The sequence below is a fragment of the Ascaphus truei genome, chromosome 4 (genome assembly GCF_040206685.1).
Source record: "Ascaphus truei isolate aAscTru1 chromosome 4, aAscTru1.hap1, whole genome shotgun sequence".
Taxonomy (NCBI): domain Eukaryota; kingdom Metazoa; phylum Chordata; class Amphibia; order Anura; family Ascaphidae; genus Ascaphus; species Ascaphus truei.
The window spans coordinates 397,229,603-397,241,231 of record NC_134486.1 but is presented as its reverse complement, the minus strand read 5'-3'; the positions used below and the strand labels follow the sequence as shown (position 1 = coordinate 397,241,231).

Sequence of the window (11,629 nt, the reverse complement as noted above, 5' to 3'; positions counted from 1 at the left end):
GAATATTCACAGTGCTATTCATATGCTTCTTTAAGCAAGTGTGTCTTAAGGTGTGTCTTAAAGGTGGATAGAGAGGGTGCTAGTTGGGTACTGAGGGGAAGGGTATTCCAGAGGTGTGGGGCAGTCAGTGAAAAAGTCTTAAGGCGGGAGAGCGCTTTAGATACAAAGGGGGTAGAAAGAAGACATTCTTGAGAAGAACGCAAGAGTCTGGATGGTGCATAACGAGAAATTAGGCCTGAGATGTAAGGAGGGGCAGAAGAGTGTAAAGCTTTAAAAGTGAGGAGAAGAATGGTGTGAGATGCGGGATTTGATCGGAAGCCAGGAGAGGGATTTCATGAGGGGAGATGCTGAGACAGATCTAGGAAAGAGTAGAGTGATTCTGGCAGCAGCTTTTAGGATAGATTGTAGGGAAGACAGGTGAGAGGCAGGAAGGCCGGACAGTAATCAAGACTGGAGAGAATGAGTGCCTGAGTCAGAGTTTTAGCAGTCGAGCAACAGAGGAAAGGGCGTATCTTAGTTATATTGCGGAGAAAAAGCGACAGGTTTTAGAAATGTTTTGAATGTGAGGGGCGAATATGAGAGAGGAGTCGAGTGTGACCCCTAGGCAGCGTGCTTGGGCTACTGGGTGAATGATGGTAGTTCCAACAGTGATGTGGAAGGAGGTAGTAGGGCCAGGTTTGGGAGGAAGTATGAGGAGCTGTGTTTTAGCCATGTTGAGTTTAAGGCGGCGGAGGGCCATCCAGGATGATATAGCAGAGAGACATTCAGAAACTTTGGTTTGTACAGCAGGTGTAAGGTCGGGTGTTGAAAAGTATATTTGTGTGTCGTCAGCATAGAGGTGATAATTAAACACAAAAGATGTTATTAGGTCACCTAGAGAGAGTGTATACAGAGAAAAGAGGAGAGGTCCCAGGACAGAGCCCTGGGGTACCCCCACAGAGAGATCAATAGAGGAGGAGGAGGTGTTAGCAGAAGAGACACTGAAAGTACGATGGGAGAGGTAGGAAGAGATCCAGGATAGAGCTTTGTTCCGAATACCAAGAATATGGAGTGAGCAGTGCGGAAGCCAGATTGTAGAGGGTCTAGAAGAGAATAGGTGTTGAGAAAATGGAGCAAGCGAGAGAATACAAGACATTCAAGGAGGGAGACAGGTCGATAGTTAGATGGACAGGTAGGGTCAAGCTTGCTGTTTTTGAGTAATGGTATGCCTGTTGCATATTTGAAGGAGGATGGAAAGGTTCCAGAGCAGAGGGAGGAGTTAAAAATGTGTGTGAGCGTAGGGATTATAGTAGGAGCAAGAGGTTTTAGGAGATGGGAGGGAATGGGATCAAGGGGGCAAGTGGTAGAGGGAGAAGAGGCGATCAACAGCGACACAACCTCCTCTGAGACAGTTGAAAAAGAGTCAAAGAAGGCAGGTGGAGAGATAGGAAGAGGTGTAGGAGGGGATGTTCTGACGTATGGATTCCACCTTTTCATAAGTGCAGCCAAGTAGTTAAAGTAGTGTCTTCTGATTTGACTTTTGTCTTTCCAAGCACACATACAGTTTATGGTCATATTTACCAAACAGCCTTCTGCCTTTACACACCTTCCAGCGCTGGAAGACACCTTACAGCCTATTGAAGTCAAATAGAACCAAGCGCCGGAATGTATGTCACGGCAGAAGACTGCTTAGTGAATATGGGTGTTCAAATGTATATGAGGGTATGCGATCAGCAGTAGGGATGGGAGGAACTGTCAAAATCTGTTTCCCGGAATTTCACGGGCTCTCCATTCAAATCCGTTTCTCGGTGTAAAATGCATTAACGGATTATTCCTGTTTCAATCCATACGGATTCATCGAAAACTGCCATTGGATACAATCCGGACGGATTATGATGAATCCAATCTGCGGATTTCATCATTTGTTGCCGGGTTGCTACAAATTCACAAACAGATTCATTCTCTGAGAGGGAGAGAAAGAGATCCCCCACCCGTAGATTTAATCTGACCACGGATGATTAATCTGCCCTGTGGATAGAAAAAAAAACCACAGACAAATCTGGATTGCCCTTTTTGATTTGTGGAAATCCGCGGACCAAAAAAAAAAAAAAAACCTGTCCGATCCGAGGCAGATTCGAATCCGCAAAAAAAATGTACCCATCTCTAACAGGCAGTAAAAAGCTTTGTTTTTTCTTATTGGACTTTGTATTTGAGATGAAGGCCATGGCTAGAAAAATGTCAACCACTGGTGGAGAGAGATCTGGAGAAGGAAAGGAGAAAGGAGAAAAGGATTAGGATATTTCTATGAGGGCCTAAGAAAAAGGCCACTGCTGCGTTCCATTACCAATAACAACATAGAAGTTAACTAGATTGGAGCAGAAATTGCGTTTCGCCCACTATAAATCCAGTTTCTTAACTCTTAGTTATGTCTCCTTTCATGGAAGGAATAAATGTCCTGTTAAATAAGAAATTCTCCTGCCCACTTGCCCAGGCTACATATGCACATTTATTGCTATAATTGGTAAAACTTGGAATCAAGCTTTGTACAGATTACTCTACATTCCAATCTGTGAAATAATTGTTTCCTAAGACACAGAACAAATATATTAATTACAGCTGGCACTATATCAGCTTCTCTTCAGTTGTGAAGACTCGTGACTCCTGTTTTTTATTATGACAGGCAGAAAGTTATTGGATGATGTCAGATCTCTTCCCCTTCTTTATTAGTTTGCCATATAAACTTAAATAACCCAATCCTTTTTGGCTTTACAAAAAACACAAGCAATATAACCCAGTTGTACATTTTTTTTTTTTTTTTGCTCAAGGAGGTTTATTATGGAATAATTGCAAAAAATCAGCATGCAGCAGAAAATGACTCAGATAGTTGCAAAACATTCCAGTATATTAATTAAAGATAACAAGAAATTGGGGGCACTCAAAAGACTCCAACGCGTTTCGTGCCTGCAGTAAATGGCATTTTATCAAGGAGTTGATTGAATAAATTAGTTCTTTAACTTTTTGTTTAACTTGGGGTTCTCCAAGTTCAGTGATCAAGTGAAATCAACAGGCCCAGTTTTCAGGGAATGGCATACTTGTACCTAAGCAAGTTGTCTTGGTGGTAATAAGAGTTAGGTTAATTAGTCAATTAAGTGTTAATTAAAGAAAAACAGCCTACTGATTGTGCTTGAGGTCTGACCTTAGGGCAGCCTGGTTTGCTGTAACAGATAAATAATGGCAATAGACTGTACGAAAAGGTCATTACCCCCCTTGGTGTGTTATGGGGGGGTGGGGGAGATATCCTGTGATATATCTGTCACTGTGTCCTACACAGGTTTGTAATATTCTACATGGTACACAATATGGGTTATCAGCGGGAGAAATTACAATTGCTAAACCTGTTGTCCATCTTTCACATATTTTGGAATAAATGTGGCTAATATTTGTATACTTACACGTTCTACATCATGGTCTTTATATGGTCAGATATCATCTGGGGATACACTATGGCCTCCATCAAATCTCATGCTGACCTGTAATATTAATGTTATCTACAGGGTACTACAAAGCTGAATAAAAATGTAAAACCAATATAAATTATCATAAAATACGATGGTGTTTGTGTATCAGGGCAAAGATGATGCCATCCTTGCGGCAAACAATGTGCACCACCTGCATCAGAAAAAAAATCCCATTGAAAGTAATAGGATTTTTTTCTTTACACAAAGTGAATGCACACTTACTGTATAGTGTACACAGTATCAACAAACTTCTGTTAGTTAGTGAGGGACACCCCTAAATATAGTTTTTGCGTTGCCTTCCCATAATTTTTTTTTAAACCTGTGAGAAATAAATGTAAGTTAACTAAAACCTTATAATTTAGTGATTGTATTAACATGTCACCTCCCTCCCCTTTTTACTGTATGTACAGTATCAACTACTACAACTATTTTCCTATTCTAGCAAGTTCTAACGTGATCTGGCACAAAAGCTTGAAATAAAAGTTTATTGCATTTGAAACAATCTCCGTGGGTAAAATAGGAGTTGATTGATGGTCTATGGTGTTTGTATTGCTTGTTGAGAGCCTTTAGCATTAGTTTGTTGTTTAGTTTACTGATCTACTGTACAGTAGGAGAGGATCTGAAGCAGAAGTAGTAGAATGGGCTCTTTTTGCTTTTAAGGACACCTTGATTTGTGCCGGAATTATCTGGAGAGGCCATCAGATGTAGACACGCGTCTATCCTATTATACTGTGTGATAACAACATATACTGATCAACCCCTACCATTCACCCTTTGATCTGCAATACTATAGAATTCAAATTTGCATTAAATATTTTTGCAACATTTTATTTGTTCTTTTCGGTGTGTGCTTTGGATTCTGACATGTGTGGACATAAACGCCCATATTTACTCTGCGGTGCTACTCCATATCACATTGCAGCACTGCAAGATACGTTTCAGTTACTATAAGCCGTAAGTTGTCTTCTGTCAACAGAAGGTGTCTTATGGAATAGCATGATTTGTGCCAAAGTGTTTAAGGTGTCTATCAAAGTCATTTAGTACATTTGTTTTCCTTTTTCAGCTTGTTTAAAAGTCATGTTCATTATTTGACATATACTGTATATATTTTTTTTCTTCCAGTTTCAAGACCTCAGAGTTCCCCTGAAGATTTGAAAGCATTAACTGGGAATGTGAATCGTTTAAATGAGAGCTACAGAGATCTGCAATTCAAACTGATGCAGCTCACCTTCAAGGGAGATTTCATGGAACATATCTGGAAGCTCGAAGATCTTTTCCAGAACCACTCCGACTCACTTTTTCACCTGACAGAATCCCTGCAAAAACTGGAAGAGAACCTACAGAGTCTTCAGAATCTTGCCAGCAAAACTGATACTGTTGTCAGTGGTCTAGGTGACAGTTTCAACCAACTGAGTGACTCTCACCATTTAGAAGTATATCGGATGTCTACAGAGATCAACAGCAGTAGATATATTTGGCATCATCATGACAACCTATTAAAGGAGATATCCACAAAAGTTGAAGGCCTTAATGACCAGATAAGTGATATGTTTGGAACTTTAAATGCTGTCAACGCAACATTCTCTTATGACATTGGCATTCACCATACAAGGATACAAGATCTCCAGGGTCTAGTAACTAATGCGACAGAAGATGCCAGACAGATGAGACTTCTTCATATAGTCATGGAGCAACAATTAAAACATGAGTTGGAGATTCTTAATGTTTTAACAGCAGACCTGCAGTTTAAAGACTGGGAACATTCCATAGCTATAAAGAACCTCTCTGTAGTACGAGGTAAGGCCTTGACCAGTATTATATGGCTTTGGCTAAGTGGGCCAAAGTCATCCTTATCTATATCTCCTATTAATCGTTTTAACTTTAAAAAGGCATGAGGCAAAATAGGTCCTGGAAGTGTTTACCTAAATTATGTAAATGGAGTATGCTATAGTCAGGAATAAATTGCAGGATTGCAATATTTCACTGAAAAAGTTGCAAATCTTTAGAGAGCTTGCGATAGATCCATTTACTGTACTTCATGATTGATGGGGGGTTTGTGTGTTCGGGATACCTGGAATTGTGATTATCCTTCAAAGAAGAATAGCAGATTAAACTCCATTGCCTTGCAACTGATATTAGCCTTGGGGGCACCTTTGGTTACCGTATACTTAGTATATATTAATCAAAGACGGTATAATTGACACCTATTCCTTATTAGCACTAAAAGACGAGAGCTTCAAACACATATTCTGATTAGAGATATGGGAACTTTTCTCCCAAGCTCTTGAACTTTGCGAAATTTGCCAACTTTTCCAATTCACTGAAAATCAAACTTCTTAAAAGTTTGCAAGGAGTTTGTCGAGCAAAGGGTTCCACTGCCTGAAATAAGGCTTTGGGAATTTGGGTCTCTCCCTAGAAAAAAAAAATAATACATTTCAAAGTTCCAATTTTGTTTTCATTTATCAATGTCGCCCAAAGTTGGAACTTCTGGATTTTTTTCCGAATGTTCAATCAAAATATAGGCGCAGAGAATCTGAGCCGCTTTATACAGCTCTGATTCATATTAAATAGAAGACTTGTAAGAGCAATCAACGTGGAAGGGATAATTAATTATTTTAATGATATAGGTCTCATGTTGCTATTTTAAAGATACCGTTTAAATCATTACAATAATAACATTCAGATATATTTTTACTTTCATGTTTATGCAGCTCTGTGTCATCTACAATGAAAGACTGTTAGCATTACTAGCCCTAAGCCAATTGAACTTTAAATCTGTTATGCAAACCATGTTCAGATCTTATCTGAATTATTTCAGACTACCAGATGTCTTTTTCCCCCCCATTATACCAGACAAGTCATACAAAATGCTTACTTGGCATCCTGGCACATTAGTGTTCAATTACACATTCCTGGCAATGGCGCTTTCTCCCTCTACCTGCATCTTTTCCATTTTGCTAATGCTAATACATCATGTAATCCATGAAAATGGAACTTTGAGGACCAAAACTGCTCATACTGTACTAACCAATGTCAAACAGATAACATTATTGTGTACAGAGGATCCACAATTCTACAGACCTCTTCTTTCCGTGTAGGTACAAAATCACCAGGGGGTTTAAATGAACTTATAGAACTGATCCATTTCCTCAGATAATTATTATCCTATATTACTCTTCCCTCACTGTATCTAGTACAGTAGGTTGCCTTCCCTTGTTCTTTCTTTCTTGCATTTCCTTCTCTCTTTCTTTTTTTTTACTTCCCCCTTCTGGGCCTCGTCTACCTAGACACAATGTGACAACACTTTTACCGCAACCCCCCCTTGAAACTCATAGCCTGTGAATCTCCACTGGTTAGCCCTCCTGGAAAGGTAAAATCCACATACATTCCTTATTGTTGAACAATCACGTAAATTTCATGTACAACCAATGGTTCCAAGAGCTGCCACTTTAAATCCACAAATATGGTTCAGAGGTAACCAGCCGGGCATAATACCTTTATTGATGGCCTAGTTACCCCTTCACCGTCACACAATCCCCTTAAGTACAGCCAGGAGCAAAGCACTAGGTCTGACCCCTGATTGTGTAGACTCAGGCGGAGCTGATACTGCCTCCCTTGTCACTCAAGGGCAGTGCAGGGAGTGGGGAAACCCCATGATTACTACTGACAGCCTGCTCTTACCAGGGCTTTCTGCCAATGAGGGCAGACTGGTAGCCAGAAAACCAGTCCTGTCTACATATATTAATGGGAAGGGAGAGAAGAATCAGCTGATATATAATAATCAATTATATATATATATATATATATATATATATATATATATATATATATATATATATATATTCATTGTAGATCATTTAAGGCACTGGAAAATAAATATTAGAAACACGAGAACAGCATATATTAAAGTAAACATTAAGAAAAGGAAGTACTGTAATTTACAGTCTGCTGTAAGCTGGATGGTGTAACATGCTGGTAGACACAATAAGTACAGTATACTTGCATTAAGTATCTAATGACAGGATTCCCTAAGCCATGTTGCTGTGTATTACACTTCTATCCCATGTTAACTGCTATTAATAATAAAAATAATAATAACTTCAATAACAGTTAACACCAGATGAAGGTACGATACCCTGCATCAGGGTTTAGTGAATTATGTCATTAGATACATAATGTATGTATATTTAAACTGTACAGGTTATTTTAAAGTGCCCTGTGAAGGTGGGTTACAAGGAAGCTTGGTGCAGGCTTATGGGAAGGCCAGTAAGAGTTCAGGTAAAGTGGCCCATATGCAATAAAAGGTGCAAAGCTTTAGCACGTCTTAAATTCCATTAATCTGAATAGGAGTTATGGCATGCTAAAACATTGCACCCTTTAGCGCATATGGGCCAGTGAGAGAGAAAAGTGCCTATTACATCGACCCTGCCAACTAACAACCTAATTAAAGGGTTTCTAAGTTATTGACTTGGGTCATATGGAACTTTCAGTTCTTTATCTTCTCATTTCAACCCAGTCTTCTAAACAAAACCACCCGATGCTGTGCAAAGTGTTTCAGTGAAAATACCTTACATTCACATTTGTACTTGTAATATCTCAATACTGTATAATTAGAATAATTCCCTTCTGTTGTCAGGTGTGTTGCTTACAACATGGAATTCCCATGTGCATTAATATTGTTGATATGTCCACTGAGAATAGCTTCTCCTCAGCACAGTTGGCCACTGTATTTCCCAAGTCTTGGCACTTGAAGTCAGGCGTTCCTCCCAAAGCTGTAGCCACATAAACAGGATACACATTTTAGTCTGGAGGCTAAAAAGGTACACAGTCCTACATACACAAATATAACAGAATTACAGAAACCTGAAAACACATCATCTCCATAATTTAAAATGTGGTTTCATGATTAAAGACACCTTCGAAAGCTTTTTCATTATGGACAAAGATGCTAAGTATAAATCTACAGTTGAAGCCAGATTAACCTTCCCAGAGCCAGGAGAATATAGCATTTTACTGGGACTCTGGCAAGGATGTGTCAGCTTAATGTTTCATTACCGACGGCTCACAGTTTTTTTCCCTGCAACTGGGGGGATGTCGCACTCAGTTTTCCCCGGCGATGGGAAAAGTTACAGTAGATGCCTCTGTGACAGCAATAAATATCACAGAATATACAATGCGTACAGATTTTGTTAGTGGCTAGGTAATGTGGATATAATTTTTCCTGTGGTTAGGACAAGTCGTGGAAATTGACTGTGGAAATAACTGGCCATGGGGAAAGCTGTAGATGGTGTAGAAGGAAGAAGCCACGTCTGCCCACAGCAGCTGCTTTCCAGGAACCCAAAGTACAGTGATTTAATCTTTTCCCACAACTCAAGGGAAATTACGCCAGAACGCACCGATACCTGTATTTCATACTGTTACTACAGGAAACAATGCTAAAATTATTCTATACTGTAGTTACAATTAGAGCAGGGCGAACCAGTCCAAATCAGTTTCTCGTTTTTTCCCACGTTTTCCATTAAAAATCAGTTCCGCGGTTTAAAATCCACAGGTGGCTTGCTATAGTTTCAATCCGTGTGGATGAATCCAAACCCGCCATTGGATACAACCCGCTGGTAGATTTTAAGAATCCAATCAGTGGAATCCGCAATCTTCTTTTAAGAATCCAATCCACAGATTCAGCAATACGCGAATCCGGGAATTGGATTCTTAAAATCCGTCAGCGGATTGCGAAATCCGTGGATGGCTTGTCTGTAGTAAAAACAAAATCCATTTTTGAGACTGATCCACAGAAATCCGCGGACCAAAGGAACCGGCCCGTTCCACAGCAAATCGAAACCCGCGAAATATATGTGCCCATCAATAGTTACAAAGTATTGCACTACATTTCAGGTACAGAGCACCACAGAGAGAGAGTGACGGCATCTTAGATTGATATACAATTTGTTACCTGACTTTTGCTATAGTTACTGCATTAGAAGTCTATGTATATACATTTTGAATTGTATTTGGTATTATAACATCGATCCTGTATTTAGCTATTTCCCTCGAAGTAGACTGTAACTGGGACTTAACCCTGTCTAAAGAAGGCTTCAATAGAAAGCCTGCATTGGTCTGAGGAATACAGCAAGGAGCTAGTTAATTGCAGCTAATGACAATTAACGAGTCTCCACCTGGTTAATCAAACATGTAGAAAAGCCTCCTGCTTGAAATTGAAGAAGAGACTCTTGAGTACAGTTAAAACTGTGTTGCCAAAAGAGACTTGTCTTGAGCATAGGGCTGTGACACCAGACACCAGGAACTAGACCTCTATTGCTGGCACTCAGAGACTGACACAAGGGCCCTGCTTACAGGTACCTCTATTGACTTTGGGGGTTGTAGGTTGGAAAGAGGCTTATCCTCCCAGCCCTGCAGATAGGAACTTGGAAAGTGAGTTAGCCCTTACACAGGAATAGGCTGTTTATTTATTTTGTGTTTCCTGCACTGTTAAAGGGATGGTCTGAATAAGGCCATGGTTTAATTTCCCCAAATCTGTCCCCCTGGTTGTACCTCTGCACTTGTCTCTTGCATAGACATTTCTTATTAGCGAAGAACAAGGAGACAGGCGCACCGAGGTAAGTAACATTTTTGATTTATATAGTATAAAAAGAAGAATATCCGAACTTACAATTCAGAAAACATCGGTGCATTTACAGAAGCAAAGCCACGTGCAAATCTTGGGTAGCCGAATAAATGGCGTCCGGCATTTAAGGATGCTACTACACGTGCATACAGTCCATTGGGTGTAGCTAATAAAACCAGAAACTGATGTCACAGACAAGGCTCGACTAATCCCAATGTGTTTTGCATGGCAAGTGCGTCTTCAGGAGGGGGCACAAATATTGTTCACGTATTATATAACTCACCCAATATATTTATTGACTGGCATGCCAATCAAGCACATATACATACATATACATATATATATATATATCTGTCAATCTGTCACGGGAGACCAGGCATTTACACTTTTGTACCGGGATCATATCACTGAGCAAAACAAAGAAGTAAAACAAATTGCGATTTATTCCTTAGAAACAGACATACACACAATGATTTACAATATACAGAAGAAAACACAATTACTGGGGGTCTGGGCTACAAAACTAACCGTTCCTAGTTGAAATAGCACAGAAAACAAAGTCTTTAAATTGACCGGGAGTTACCCGCAAAAGTCCTGGAACTCAATTTGGCATGAGTTACCAGGTGCCACCGCTGTATCTGCTCCGGAGCTGCCAAAATCCCTTGACCGGGAGATAGTAGCAAACGTCCTGGTACTCTTTTTGGCTTCTAGTTCCAGCCGCGACCGCTACGTTCTATTCTGAGAATTTGGCCCCGAAAAGTGGGAAATTTCTGAAGCCGGCTCGCGTCTATTTCTCCCAGATCATCTTTTGCTGAGTTAAAATGTACCGCTGCTGTCTTGGTGCTTAGAATCTGAGGAACGGATTGGGATTGGCTGCTGGGTTTCTTATAGTATTTCAGATTCATTCATGAAATACTACAACCAATCCGAGCCTGGGAACGTTACAACCAGCCAATCAGAGGGCTGCCTGTCTTCCAAGGCCGGGCATGCGGATCTTCTAAATGCAACGAGGACATGCATGAGTTTGTCACCCTAGCCCATTGCTATTCAGAAGCCAACTGCTGGGTTAGGTGCCTCCAAGTCTGAGAAGGCAAATGCTGGCAGCGATGGCTGGCATTGTTTCCCGGTCAAGGGTTCTCCACCTAACCATCCTGCCCAAATGGCTTTACCACCTCTGGCAGTATATGTGACTTTGAAATACGGACCTAGGGACCACAAATTGGTAGCCCACTAGCCCCTCTCTGAGTACCATCTTTGAAAGTGCCAGCTTATAAGTATACTTCATTTACAAACATCTCAGTTTAATAAAAATATACTTTTACACTTTTTACTCTGTCTAAGTCTTTTGGTTATGTGGGGTAGAATGGGATTATATATTACTCTGCCCACTAGCCATATCCCTCACACACTGGAAACCTGACTTAGATGGTAATAACCTTATAGCCACACTGGCTATTAAACATTTTATGAAACACAAAAAATATTTTTCTCATTTTTTCTTCTCAGTCCT

At 40.2% G+C, this 11,629-nt stretch overlaps 1 protein-coding gene across 1 annotated transcript in view; it reads left to right on the top strand.

The window, feature by feature from the left end:
* SCARA5 (scavenger receptor class A member 5) overlaps positions 1–11,629 on the top strand; it is a 568,875-nt gene that overhangs the window by 250,729 nt on the left and 306,517 nt on the right. Inside the window, exon 4 of the mRNA XM_075598610.1 lies at positions 4,620–5,294. Coding sequence (XP_075454725.1) covers positions 4,620–5,294 — 675 coding nt within the window. The remainder of the gene's footprint in view (positions 1–4,619; positions 5,295–11,629) is intronic.